The sequence below is a fragment of the Tauraco erythrolophus genome, chromosome 1 (assembly GCF_009769465.1).
Source record: "Tauraco erythrolophus isolate bTauEry1 chromosome 1, bTauEry1.pri, whole genome shotgun sequence".
In the NCBI taxonomy this organism is placed as follows: Eukaryota; Metazoa; Chordata; class Aves; order Musophagiformes; family Musophagidae; genus Tauraco; species Tauraco erythrolophus.
Window position 1 is genome coordinate 69,975,145 of NC_141465.1, and position 15,220 is coordinate 69,990,364.

General features: G+C 41.2%; 1 protein-coding gene across 1 annotated transcript in view; it reads right to left on the reverse strand.

Moving 5' to 3' along the window:
• The window catches only part of COL4A2 (collagen type IV alpha 2 chain), a 107,511-nt gene extending 92,568 nt beyond the window's left edge, over positions 1-14,943 (reverse strand). Inside the window, exons 1-2 of the mRNA XM_086615871.1 lie at positions 14,872-14,943; positions 14,689-14,769 (exon numbers count right to left, since the gene is read on the reverse strand). Coding sequence (XP_086471997.1) covers positions 14,689-14,769; positions 14,872-14,943 — 153 coding nt within the window. The remainder of the gene's footprint in view (positions 1-14,688; positions 14,770-14,871) is intronic.
• Positions 14,944-15,220: the final 277 nt, after the last annotated feature.

Consider the following 15,220-nt stretch of genomic DNA (forward strand, 5'->3'; position numbering starts at 1 on the left):
ACCCATCCATGATCCTGGGTCTACAGGTCTACATGGTCTGCTTGCCCTCTGCATTTTTTGCTGCAGGCACAGGAACAGCTCATTTTTTAAGCACAATTTTTGATGGTGGCCAAAGGTCTGCTGTTAGCAGCTGCTATATTTCATGGTGACATTTTTCAGATGGCTTTACAATTCACCAAGTGGTTTCTTAGACATGCCTCCTCTCCTCAGGCTGCTCTGCTGTTTTCCTGGGGAGTGTAATGTTTTTCTTCCATCTCCTTTGGTGATAACACTCTGTCCTGCCTTGAGAAAGCTTTCTGGTCCTTCCTCCCTTCTCTGTTCTGCTGAGCCCTGGATCTCTCCTTTGACTTCTCTAATTTTAACGCTGTTATTTAATTGGATAAACTGACTTCTTCCATTTTACATTTATATTTCATAGCACATCTGCAGCATTTGAGAGTTCACTGCATGGATGTTTCAAACCACACCATAGGATCTTGGCAGTTACACATGACTTCAGAGATTTTATACACATACATCTGACGTACAGAGGAAGTAATTAAACTATATGGACCTCTCCCATACAGTAGGAAGCACAGCACAAATCTTCTCACTTGATTTATTATAACCTTATGTCATTTAGCAAAACCAACTCTGCAACTGTTTGGAAGAAAGAAGCCAGCTGAGAAGGAGAGAGAGAGGACCTGCATGGGGAGCTGCGGCTCAGGCAGTCCCAGTGGTTTTACGTGCCCACAGCCGTACAGCGCAGTCCAGACCTCGCTGGCAGCACCAGCTACGAGCTAGTGGAGTGTGAACTCCACAGTTTGGTTTGCGAGGCTTTGTAACAGCAAGAAAAACCAATGGGTCTGTCCTCAGCCTGCACATTTACCTCTGGCTCTGTGCCAATGGCAGAGGCTAAGGTGGAGGGGCTGCAGGGAACAGCACCAGAAGCTGTCCCTTGTCACGCAGGGGAGTCCACCCCTCACTTATCCTGCAACTCTGCTCTGTGGGGACGTGTTGAAGAAGGACAAGGCTGGGCTTGTGCAATTTGGCCTGTCCCATCTGCAGGGCACGCTGATGGTGGGGGAATGGTCCCTACAATGCCATCATGCAAAGTCCCTAGTAAATATAAATAAAGTAAAATAAAAGCTGTGGAAAAGGATGCAGGATAGTGTTACACTGTGTACCTGTGCCAAGCACATGGAAGAGCATACTCTGTAATGGCAATGGGGTTAGTCTCATGGTGGTGAGGGATACTTTGCAGTTGCAGCACAGTCACATTCGAACTGAAGAGTTTTCTGTGGAAAATATGTTCTATCCATAAACCTGCATGCCAGCGCATGTCCAACATACGTAGTCCAACACCGACAGCGTTGTGGGGTGCCTTTGGGCCCCGTGCTGCTGGAGTCCCTGTCCACTGGAAAGAAATTGTCATTGTGCCCCTCTGTGTGCTGCTACCTCTGCCATTAACGTGGAAGTACTAGCAATGGTTTTGGCACCAAGGAGCTTACAGCTAGCTGTGAAGACCATGGTCCCCCTGTTGCAGAGGGAAGAGCTCGTCTCACAAAACTGGCTTCTCTCATTCCTCTTCTAGGCTACCAAGGGAAGTCCCTCCTGGGAAGCCTTTAACACAAAAAGGCTGGTGAAATGGCAAAGGAAAAGACGTAGCGTGTTTGGGAGCAGATGACAGGAAGGTCATAAAATAACAGAGAAGACGTAGAGGATCTAGAAACTGAGCAACAGCCAAAAGCAAGAGGTGGTTTATAGGGAAAAAAAGGAGTATTTGGATCAGAAGAGAATAATATAGACATATCCAAGTCCTTATTAGACTAGACAGAAAGACTATAGTGGATGCTGTACCCTGAATGTAGTGAAGCACTATGTGTACTGGGGAGGACAGTGAGCACAAGAACTTTCTTTTTTGCTCTTACACTGATACCGTGCTTTGCCAACAACCTTGAGGCCAAATAAATCCACTTTTAAACAGGTTATAAAGCTTGGTAATATCTCCTTAACTAGTGATAATATATTTGCAAAAAATTAGTTTTGCTAACTAATAAAATAAACAATAATTAGACACAGAATTTCATCAAACAACTATGACCCATACTAAAAATCAAACCAAAACAAAACCACAAAAAAAAACAAAAGAGCTCTTCTTCACTGGACATCTGTGATAGTACTAGACAGAAAGGAATCTGACAGACTAATACAATCTTTTAATAGAAAAATACTTTTAGCTTGTGGAGAAAAATATTTTATTTGTTTGGGCTTGCAGCTCATTCATCATCTAGAGCCATTCTCTATGCCTAAAACACAGACTTTTATCCTTCAAGATCTTCTTTCTGGATGCTCCAAAAGCAAATATCTAATTGTAAGATATTTTAACACTTGTCAGCCATTTCCAGCTCAATGTAATGAAAGCACTTACATATACTTCAACAACCCCATTCATTATGCAAAGACACTGAAAAGTATTTGGAAACCTTACGTACAAACTGAGGTAAATAAGGAACATTTATTCTCTTAAGTGTCAATAAGAAAATGCTGAGAACAGGCTCAGTCTGCCTCGGCAGATACTGTTCGTGATGAGAGCCTGCCCATTCCCACATTCCTGGTCTCTCCAGGTCAGACTCAAAGGATTCCACTAATAGTTTGGTACTTACCAAAGCAGACAAAAGGAAAATGGGTCAATGTTACTTGCTCCCATGTGACAAAAATACAGAAAATAGAAACAAGCACCATTTGAGAAACTTGTAAAGCCTGGGACACATGTCATGAGAAACCATTTACACTCTCTAGAGTGTAATTTAAGCACTAAAAGATGACCTGGATTATCCCCATTGGATGCCTGTGCGAGTTACCCAGTTACAGAGCAAGTCTATCATGCATCTGCTGCACGTTCTTCAAACTCCTGCTCACAGTAAGAAGAAATTGCAAAACTTGGCCAAAAGCACACAAAATATTTTTGTGCAGTAGTTGCACTGTCTGACCGTCAGAAGTCAAAGCCTGAAGGTCTAACCAAATGGACAGCATATTTGTCCAAAGACAATTCTGACAGCGCATCTCGTTTCTGTAATGAAGTGCAATTCATATGTAAAATATGACCATATGTGACCAACAAGTCGAGGGAAGTGATTCTGCCCCTCTACTCCACTCTCGTGAGACCCCACCTGGAATACTGTGTTCAGCTCTGGAGTCCCCAACACAAGAAGGACATGGAGCTACTGGAACGAGTCCAGAGGAGGGCCACGAAGATGATCAGAGGGCTGGAGCACCTCTGCTATGAAGACAGTCTGAGAGAGTTGGGACTGTTCAGTCTGGAGAAGAGAAGGCTCCAGGGTGATCTTATAGCAGCTTTCCAGTACTTAAAGGGGGCCTACAGGAAAGCTGGAGAGGGACTTTTTACAAGGGCATGTAGTGATAGGACAAGGGGCAATGGCTTTAAACTGAAAGAGGGCAGATTTAGGTTAGATATAAGAAAGAAATTTTTTACTTTGAGGGTGGTGAGGCACTGGAACAGGTTTCCCAGAGAAGTTGTGGCTGCCCCATCCCTGGAAGTGTTCAAGGCCAGGTTGGATGAGGCTTTGGGCAACCTGGTGTAGTGGAGGGTTTCCCTGCCCATGGCAGGGGGATTGGAACTAGATGATCTTTAAGGTCCCTTCCAACCCTAACCATTCTATGATTCTATGATTCTATGGAAACCAAACAAAAATATCAATGATACATGAGAACATATTGTGCTGTGAAGATACTATTGACCAGAATGAGTGGAAAGATTACAGATGAGTAGATAGTCATGAAATTGCTTAACTTCAGGCACTGATTTTCTAAATAAGGTAAAATATACTTTCAGTATTTCATAGGAAGATGGGAAGGAAAAAATGTGCTGTTTAATTTTGAATAAAAAGGTATGGTAATGTTTTCAAGTGGTTGTGAATTACATCCAAAGGGTTCGTATCCCAGCATCAGCTATTGTGACCAAAATTAAATTTGCACTACTCATCTCCAAAAAGTTTCTTTTCTGTTATTTCTTCACTACAGTTACATTTTCTACAGATAAATTTTTAGTTTTGCTTTATCTTCTGCAATAAAATGGTTCTCGATTCCTTACTGCAATTTTTCTTGCTTTTTTTCTCCATCTCTCATTCAAATTTGCAATATGCAGATGGCCAAAAATGCTGCCCTCAAAATAAATTCCTAAAATACTAGTGGAATACTTTCTCAATTTATTAGCAAACTGCCGTAAGATTTGTTTTCCTATTTGAGTGCAACAAGCCCATAAATCAATGGAATACATAGGTAATGCAAAAGGCATCAAATGGTGTCATTTCAAACACAAGAGCTGAATCTGCATTGCAGACACAGTTAATCCAACACATTTACTTCAGTCACAGTTTTGTTTAAACTACCACCTCGGTATTGACTTTGATTGATTACGCTAATTCTTGAGCTTTGTTAAACGCTGTTGAATTGTTCTCTCATCAAAACCAGCTGAGATTGCAAAGGTTTTTGATACAAGCTCGGAGGAGAACTGTCTGCACAGATCTATCTTCGGTCAACGGGTTTTAGAGAGAAAGCGCAGTATCTGTATGAATGCTGCATACTTGTATTTATTTTGCTGGAGATAATGTATGTCAATCTGGGGAAGTTTTAAAAGATGAGGTTGAAAATGGAAGCAAAAAGGTGGATGTGTTCTTTTGACTACCTTTCAGTCAAGTATCATTCTTTTTCTCCTGTACAGTTGATTTGAAAAGGTTTGGAGGAATTTTGCTTTCAAGGCTGGAGCAAAAGACAGGGAGTGTGGAATGCACTTAACAATACTGTAGTCCTTTAGATTACAAATACATACAATTTTTAAAGGTTACTTATGGAATCAAACAATGTTTCATATCTGTCTGGAGCAGAAATGCTCTGCAAAAGAGCAAAAGAATAAAAAAGGAGGGAGAAAAATTTTTTGGTCAATGTACATATTTTGTTTGATTTGAACGAAAGACTCCATTTGAGTTTTATTTTACCCTTTAAACATTCTTTACAATTTTCTTACGTATTTTGCATGTTTTATTTGAAAGAGATTCTGAGGAAAACCTTTCACTGACTTTTCCCAAATCTTAGACTTTGTGCAGAATGCATATACAGAAGGAGGATTCACTGCTTCTTGCTCATGGGAAAGTCATCTAACCTCCGTTCACCAGTTCAAAAAGATCTCCGATGTTGATTAAACATGTATAAACAGAGCTTAAAAAAAGACGAAACATGCATATTTCACTCAAAAAAATGTCAGGACAAATGTACTAAAGAACAGCAATTAGCAACCAACATGAGTATCCAGCTACATGGTTGATTGATAGTCAACATAGCCCAGGTTAAGCCATTTTCACTAAATAAAACACTAGGTCATAAACTAGGCATTAAGTTTCAGACTGATTCAAGTTCTATCAAGCAAACCTGTACTGTGCCTGCCTTCGAGAGCTAAGTCTAAAGATTATGGGCCTACTTACTGCTAATAGTTCATGCAATTATGTCCAAGATTTAGATGCCTATGGAAAAACATCAAGACTTTAGGGATTTGTGTATGCTGGCCAGACCTTGTAAGGTGGTGTTTTGAAAGTATAAACAAGAGTATGCATTTGAAACTGTACCCTCAAATGCATATGTAAAAGGAAACGGTACTCTTGCATCTGAAAGCAGAATTTAGCTGCACACTGTTAAACACATTTTTACGGCAACACTCTTTTTTCCTGTCTTTTGCAGTCACCAGTAAGCTGTTCTCCACTATTATCTTGACTAGAGAAAAAAAGAAAAGTAAATCTTAATGTACCATACCAGATTTGATTACAGTATTGAAATAATGACGGCTGCCTTCCTGTCCATGTATAATACTTATTAGTACTATAGGTATTTTACTTTTAAATCTGCCGCCATTACAAATATCTCCCCCAAATACTTCACGTCTGAGGGCAGCCCCTCTTCCTGGAAGTTTCCAGAGACTTAATCTACGAAGCAATGTGAAATTTTGAAGTATCTTTTTTTGGTACTTCATATCCATTCTAGTGCAGAATCTGACAATACTTCAGAAGATACGTGATCAAGTTCACTCCCAAAGCTTTGTATATGGCAAACACTGGAGAGCAAACAGGACATTTTTCGAATCGTTTCTGTCTCAGGAAGGTAAGAACAAAAAGAGAAAAACAAGCAAGGGCAGGCCACTGCAAGGCATGTAAGCTTTGTGAATTTTTGGCCTGCGTCATCAGTGGGGTTTCTTCTGGTGATGGGTTCATGTTTGAGTGTGTGCTGAGTGGCTTCCTGGGGATGTCGGAAGGGTATATGAAGTGGCAAGGTGGTTCCTTGACCCTCACAACAGAGGAGCTTGTACAACAGAGGAGCTTGCATGAGCCTGTACACAGAAGCTTAGGTCAGCTTGCCTTCTCCCCATGACTCCTAGGTACACTTCAGTGAGGCCAGATCTTCTTTGTTGCTGCTTAGCTTAACATGAGTAGAGCAAGGAAAGGGAAAAGTAATCCCGCTCACCTCTCAAAGGAGAAGTAACACTAACATAAACTTCCAAGAGCTAACAAATAGGAAGCTCAGGACGCAGGCAGAAGCTGAGCAACAGAGCAGTGACCACTCGTTTTTTTTCAGAGGCAGTTCAAGGTGTGTTACCGCTGATCCAGGAGGCAGATTTTGTATGTGCAGCCCCTGATCCTAGCAGAAGTCCTGGATTTGTTCTCTAGAGGCAAGAGTGGCTGAGCTGGAGAGAAACAGGTCCACAGGCAAGGCCTGCCAGGATGTGGTGGAGCAGTCCCATCTCTGCTGTCAATGCCCTCACATGGCCATCATTAAAAAAAACCCTCATGTTGACTAAATAAGTATGCAGAGGATGTCGGTCTGAGGTAACGTGAGTAATCAGCTTGGAATGAGGAATCAAATCTCTGAAAAACTCTAACCTCCAGCTGATTATAATGTCTGCTTGGTGTGAGGATGCTCCCAGTGCAGACGGAATTTTGCAGGAGAGGACAAAGCAGGTGATGGTAGTGAGAGGTTTGATTATTTAACACAGATAGTTGGATTTAAAACAGGTGAGAGGACTGAAAGGTCTTCTAAGTGCAAAAATAGCAGAGCCCATGAGATATCCAAATAGGTATTTAGTCTGGTAGAAGGGAGGAACCAGTGATCACCAATTATATTGTATCACTGTGTGGTAAAGCAGAGCAGGGATGCTAGGAGGTTGACTCAAGGCTGTTGTGTGGGAGATTGAAGTCCTTGCAAACTCCTTGAAACAAGAGAAATCTGCACAGGAGGAATGGGCTGGACTTCAGTCAGGATGGAACAAAGCTGCTATTACTGAAAATTAAAAAGTTCACAGAGAAATACTTGAACTAGAAACAAAGGGAAGACTGACAGCCATGGTGGAACACCTGATTCAGACTGAATGAACTTGTGAGGGAGACATGGCTAAAGTTCCAGTGCATTCCTGAAAGGGTAAGGGAGGAAATGAACAGCATAAATAAAATAAACAGGGAAGGTAAATAACACTATTTACAATGCCATTAGATCTTAGGAAGGAATTCTTCAGTATGAGGGTGGTAAGACTTTGGAATAAACTGCCCAGAGAAGTTGTGGATGCCCCCTCCCTGGAGGTGTTCAAGGCCAGGTTGGATGGAGCCTCGAGTAGCCTGATCTAGTTGAGAGACGTCCCTGCCCATGACAGGGAGGTTGGATTAGATGATCTCTAAGGTCCCTTCCAGCCTATGCCATTCTATGATTTTACAGCAATACTAGAGACATAAAAAATAGGATTACAGAATTCTACTATTTGGCAACAGATGACAACCCTGATATAACAGATATCTCACTCTGGTGAAAGGTGGATAATCAGTGGCATTCAGAATTGCTAGGCAAATATTGAGGGCAGAGGGGAACATTAGGGAATCCTTGTGGGCAGAAACAACAGGTAGGACTCGGTTTGTATTTAGGGCTCACCTGTTAAAGACACCAATCATGAAATACTCAGTGAAATTAGAGAAGCTGCAAACTAGATCAGGTAGCAATATTTGCAAATTTCAACTACCAATGTACCGTTAAGCATAATGACTCATCCAGATGAGATAAGGAGATAAAATTTTTGGACACAGCAACTGACCGCTTCTTAGTGCAGTGAGCTCTGGGACCCGTAAGAAAGGATGCTGCTCTGGGTTTGGTCTCAAGTGCTGCACAGGACCTGCTTCAAGACGTACTAGTAGGAGAACTGCTCTGTAAGAGCTTCACAACATAACTGAACTTAATGCCGTCGTGGGATGGAGTAAGCCAAACAAATACATCACACAGATATCCAATTTCAAGAAGGGGAAATACATAAAAATCACAAAAACAGTAAAAACCTAAAATAGCAGTCAAAAAGGCATGAAGCCTAGAGCAACCTGGAGGCTTTTCAAAAACACTATATTAAAATCCCTGGTAAACTATGTGTCACATATCAAAAAGAAAGTAAAACAGTTCAATAAAAACCCTGCACAACTCTTAAAAAAAAAAGCTAAGGAGGCTATTGTAGGGAAAACAGTTAGCATTTTAAAAATTGCTGAAATGAACAGGAAAGCCCATAAAAACTAGATCAAGCGTAAATGGCAACTAGGATGGCTAAAAAAGAATGCAAATATTTTGCAGAAGATCATCAAGCCAATAGTAAAAAATTGTTTAAAGAAAAGTAAGAAGCTATCAAAGGAAATAGAAGTACCACATGATGCCAAAGGCTTATAAGGGGCACTTGGGGATGATAACGCCATAGCAGAGAAACTTAGTGACTTCTTTGCATAGATCTTTATTGCTGAAGGTGTTTGAGAAGGTCTCAAATCCAAGCTATTCTTTAAGGCAGGTTAATTTCAGTTAAATATAAAGGAAATAGTAGATAGATAAGGCAGGCATTCCTAAGCAACCAGGAGTGGGTGGCATTCACTCGGGACTTGTGAAGGAATTCAAATATGAAATTGCAGAACTGCTGGTGAAGGTGCATAATCCATTGCTACAAACTGCCACTGCACCAGCAGGCAGGTGCCAACCAAGCTCCTGTGTGGAAAAGAGGCTCAAGAGGAGACCTGATGAACTGTGGGCGAGTTTGTCTGACTTTCCTGCCTTGGCCAGGCAGTAGGTTACCTTAAAGAATACAATAACTGAGCACAAGGATAAGAATGATAAAGCAGGTCCTAGTGACCATAATAGATTTGGATTTTCAAAATGGTTTTGACAAAATATTTCACCAAAGCTTTTTAAAATAAAATCCCTTGGGACTGGAAGAGAGGTGCTCTTACGGACTGGAGACTGTTAAAGGATAGGAAAAAAAGAATGGTGCTTCATGGTCATATTTCAAAATGGAGACGCAACAGCAGTGGGCTCTCTCAGGCAAGGGTGCTGAAACCAGTTTTAGTAAAGCGTTCAACAGTGATCTAGAGACGAGACTTAACCGTGAAACATCCGAGTCTACAGATGATACTAACCTCTCTCAGGTTGCTAAATGCCATGATGGTGATGGGAGATGAGGAGATCTGGTGATCTGGGAGATCCAGAAGGATCCCACCAAACTAGGCGGGTAGATAGGTTTCAGTGTTGGGGGGTATCAGGAATGATACTGAGAAGAAAACCGAAGGTGTCAATTTGCTTCTAAGTAAGACCTTGGTGCGCCCGTAATCCTGTGTGGTGTGTAGAGTTCTGGTGTCTCATAGAAGAGAGAGAAGAATAAAGGGACTAAGGGCTGGAGTGTTGCCTTCAAAACAGAACCTAAAAAGGTTGTGACTCTTCCTTTTGGACAGGAGAAAGCTGAGAAGGAATTATGACTGAGGTTTACAAAATTAGGAAAGCAGTGAATAAGGTAAATGTAGAACTGCTCCTCCCCAAATCTTACAGTACTAGAAATAGGATGTACTTGACGAAACCAGAGGGAGATTAGCTTAGAACAGGTCAGACAGTCATTTTATATCACTTGAGTAGTGACTCCTTCCTTGGTGCCACTGAAGGCTGTGAAGATACACAGTTACAGAAGCTTCAAAAAAGGATTAGACAAATTCGGGAGAAATGCAGATACTGAAGGAATATATAAATAGGGTGATTGTGGGTACAAGGGAAATGGACTGCAGAAAGTTGCCAGACCTCTGTGCTCTCCATAAATAGCATCTACTGCCACTGTTGGGGACAGAGAAGTAGGCTAGATGAACTGCTGGTCTAATTTGAGATGACACTTATGTTCTTATTTTGTAAAAATAAGAGTAAAATATCAGATTTCATCAGATACATCAGCTTACACTCACCAAGAGTTACAATGGAGCTACTGCCATTATACCAGCTCAGAAGACAGTTAATTGTAATGCTCAAGAATTACACTAACAGTTAATAAAATGTTTGTGTTGGATTTAAACATTTCCCTAAGATATAAGAATGGAACTGACTTTAGAATACTTAAGTGTTGTATTTCTTCACTCTGAGGGTGGTGAGGCATCAGAACAGGTTGCCCAGAGGAGTTGCGGATGCCCTATCCCTGGAGGTGTTCAAGGCCAGGATGGATCAGGCTTTGAGCAACCTGGTCTAGTGGAAGGTGTCCCTGCCCATGGCAGGAGGATTGGAATTGGATGATCTTTAAGGTCTCTTCCAACTCAAACCATTCTAGGATTCTATGATTTTGCTGTTTGTTTTTTTTTTATATATTTTAACTTAAAAACATCTGCTAGATCTAGTCCATGTGTTAAGATTTAAACTTGTATAGAAAATGCTTCTAAGTAAAGATCAGACACTAGATTTCACAATGATATAGCACACAAAAGCAGACTGGAATGATTCTAGGTGAACTGGTAATAGCTTACCCTTGGCCACTGCATTAGTGAAAGCAATATAACAGATATCTCTAAAGGAGTTGCAGTGAACTCTCATGTCAGCCTTGGTTAAAAAGGAATGTTTAGGCATTTCAGAAAAGTGGCCTTTATGGGGGTACACAGTGCTGTCTTTTCATTTCACAGCTCCCATTATTCCAGCCCCTTGCAAAAACAATGGTTAAATGGCTGGAGCACTGTTAGACACTTGACTCAGACAGAAAGTACAAAGCGAGACTTCAATAGTGTGCATTTTCTCACTCTATAGAAGGATCAAAAAGATTTCTATTCAATTCTACTTTCTTATAAAGCCTTCTAGGTTGGTCATGAAGTGAGGTTGATTATGAACTTCAATAGGTCAAACAGTTGGCCATTGTACTGAAAGCAGTTACTGTTTCCTACATAAGTGCATTAACGTTTAACAAATTTTAAAGGTGCATATATTGTATCCTGCCCAATATATAGCTTGCAAAGAACTATAAATCTCAAAATTTTAGGAGTTGCAATAAAAATTTAGAGGAAAAATAAAGAAACCAGAAGTTTTTCCTTTGTGGTTTTTTTTTCCCTTTAGTTCAGGGCCTCCATTTCATTCAAAACAGAGTTTCAATGCAGTATCATGGCTTGCTTTTTCTCCTTTCCTACTTATCCAGGCACCTGGGTAATCCTTACAGTGTTTTCTCCACATGAGAAAATGACAAGTTAAGTCTGTTGTCTTAGGAGAAGTCTTAGGAGAACAACTTAGCAGAAGTTGTCTTAGGAGACAACGAGAAGATGAGTCTGTCTCATCTTAGGGAGAAGATGAGTCTCTTGTCTTTCCTCTCCCTTTCCTTTTCACCCTCTGCTCTCCACTGAGGCATATATGGTGGTTTCTTTTCATGTGGATTTGGACGCTCTTGCAGGAACTTCAGTTCTCACTGGAACTTGGCTGAGCTCTCTGCCAGCTGTGAGAAGGGAAGATGATGGTGAGGCTAGTCCTCGAGCTTGGCTCCTGCAGTCCCAGCACCAAATACCTGATTAATCATGAGGTACAGTTAGATAGACTGGATAGTCATACCCACCTAATAGTAAATACGCACCTAAGTTTCAAGTAAAATAACTAGGCCGCAGTGGACGACAAGGTAGACTAGTGTGCCATTAGACACCAGAAAAAAAATGGCTTATGGAAGAAGTTCCCTTCACTCTTTTTCCTCTGAAGGTGTGAACTCAAAAGCAAGACAGGAGGTGGGCACTTCAAGGGGATCATGTGTGGCCCAAGAAAGACACTTATTTAGAGAAACTTCTCCAAGCAACAGCTTGGCATTTGCTGTGCCAAAAGAGCACAGAAGATATCAGAGAGTATATTTTGTAGAAAACATTATTTTAAAAACAAAAGCCATTGGATTAAGATAACAAATAGAGAAGCATCTTTCTTTAAATGCTGTACCTTAAGACTATAACTGAAGCAATGGCAGAAAATGAAGTAGAAGCATATATAAATAAATAGTAGGCACATCTTCAAGCCTATTCTACTTTCATAGTTTGCAACTGTATTTATCACTCCAATGAATTTACTTCACTCAACAGCTTCTGATACACATCCAGCAGATCCAGTAGCAGCAATCCAAAGAAAGTGCTTTTGTTTGCCTGGTTTTGAGAGACCTGTCATGCACAGGTGACTTTTCAGGGGATGGTAGGGCTGACAGCTGGCTGCAGACCCTTGCAGTGTTGTTCCCACCTGAGTTCCAGATGCCCTGCAAGTGACAGCTCTGTTGTCCCAAGATGGAGAGTAACTGTAGAAGGAAGCTCTGACAGACTGCTCCAGGCACTCTTACAAGTGCAAACACGCAATATGTCTATTGTGCATGTAATGAGTCACCTCCAACAGAAATTGTGTGTTGTGCCAGATTATACAGAGGTTTTGTGAAAATAAATATTCCCATTGAGGATTAGCATGAGACCAGAAGCTACGCCAAATCTGACTAGTCTCTAAAGGCCAATCTTGTTCCTTAAACCAGATGTTTAACCGAGGTTCTGACATCTGAGGAGACCAGCAGACAGAAAATACACGCAGTGTATGCTGACTCAGAATGAGCTATATAATTGAAATACAATTTTTGAAATGTTATAAAATTCTTTTAATCACTTTCCCCAATACTCCTTCACATCTTGCACAATTAATCGCAGTGGCAAAATATAATTTCCATTTTGGAACATCCTTCTTCTCTCTTTTTTAGTGTCTATTTAAAGGGAGGACAGTGTGATTAGTTACTGGGGTTACTTTCTTACCTGAGATAAATCAGAGAGTGAGAGTGGTGAGCGAGTACATAAAATCTGCCCTTATCACCCAATCTAGGTACTAAGCAACTCACAGGGAGCTTCCCATCAGCAGCACCTGACTGATTTTCCACTTTGGTAATTTGACATTTTCAGCGTTTCTAACTTATGCAATTACTTTTGTTTAGCTACCTCTTTTCTCTGGCAGCCTTGACACCTTAAGGGTTATTCAGTCAACAAAGAACATGAAAAATATTCCAGTCACAAAACTTGGCAGTTTTTCAACAGATTCCTATTTTCATGATGTCTAGTGAAAAAGTACATCCATGCTTCGCTTTTAGAACCAAAAAAACCCGACACTGAAAAAAGACATAATAATATCATACTTGAAGCCATTTTATATGGCATCAGTTTTTGTCTTTCAGTGCCCTTGGAGGGAAGTGGCAGGAGGCAGTCGCCAAATTTCATGTGCTGAATGACGAGGGTAAGGCTGTAACAGCTGCAGGGAGCCCCACCGGAAGCTGTGTCTCAGGGGAGGACTTGTTTGTCCTCAGCTTCATCAGTTTGCCATTAGGTTATTGTAATGGAAAGCAGACTGTGAGCAGATCATGGTCAGGGGATGGGAGTATAACTATCACAGTCCTCATATCATGGCAACCTCAGGATCATCTGACTTCCACAGAGACATTGTGACTTCTGCTGTAAACAAGAGTGTTACTCGCCTCCCACCTACACTGTGACTTTCCTACCACCTCTTCCTCCACTCAGACGTGGAGTCAAGCTTGAGGAATGCAATGGGAATGGGAACTGTCAGCCTTTTGTGTGGAGGGAAGGCAGAGAACTAAAAAATCTTATGAGGTTTGTGATAGCAGAAAGAGCATATGACCTGCCACCGCATCTCTTGCCTGACTATTCTTAGAGATGGGAGGATGGTAAAGGCTGAGTCACTGTCTCAGCTGCGGAAGACCAAGCTGTACAGAAGGAGCGTACCAGCCAGGGCTCCAAGCCATATAGGATAGGAACTGCCCTATTTCTTGGAGCTCTTTGCAGCAGGTGGCTAATCCTCTCTACCCCATCTCCCTTCCTCTGCCTTATTCTCCATTACTCCTCAAAACAAAGAACACACTATCACCAACAACCTAATGCCAGAAGTCCCAAAAGGTTTCCTTCCAGCAGGGATTTTAGGTTTTGCAGGCCTGGTTCCCTTTTGCTTTAATGGGAATCACATGTATGGGGTATCTTTTAATGAGATACCATTTTGTTAAAAAGACTTCAAGAACAAAACTAAGTGATTTTGTCCATATTCGTGTAGCACTGTCACACGATCGAGTCATGCTCTAGCACATAGCATCCCTAAAATTCTGATCCGATCCGTTTGTCATGGCCATCAGGTCCCCTGATCTTTGAGAGAAGAACCTGATATATCTCATAACAAAGTATTTCTTCAAACCTAGAAGCTCTTGAGGAAGTAAGATGAAACAACAATAACTTTCTCCTGAAAAACTGTTTGAATACTCTTAGCAGTCTGATGCAAGTCCACCTATAGCAAACAGCGTTGAACTTGTACCATCAAGAATGTTTTACAGGAAAAAATGTTACTTACACGGCTTCCTTTTTCAGGGAAACATTGACATCCTCCACTGCAGTCTCTGCCTCCACATGGTCCCGTGTAAGTCTTTCCACCCTGCAAACCAGAACACACATAAAACTCATTGTTAAAAGGTATCAGCTACAATACCTGGCACAGCACAATAAGCTTTGATTAGCAGACTCACTGGACACTTGCCCAAGCAAAGATCAGGATCACATCTATGACTTCCAGTTGAAATCTCTTTAATCTTTGCTTAGAAGCAGCCATGAGTGGCTTTCCAGTTCTTGGAGATCAACATCAAGAAATATAATGTTGCTCTATTTATTTCCCTCCACATTTTCAAAACATTGCCACTCCATGCTGAGCAGTATCTCACACATCTCTTTGACACATGCAACAGATATCGTATCACAGAAGAGCAGCTGCTTGGATTCTTCAGAGACATGGACTAAGTCCTAGGTCACAAAGTAGCACATCCTTCTATGCATGCTCTAAATCGTTGCTATATTTTAAAATATTTATGGGTGGACATAAAGGAAGATAA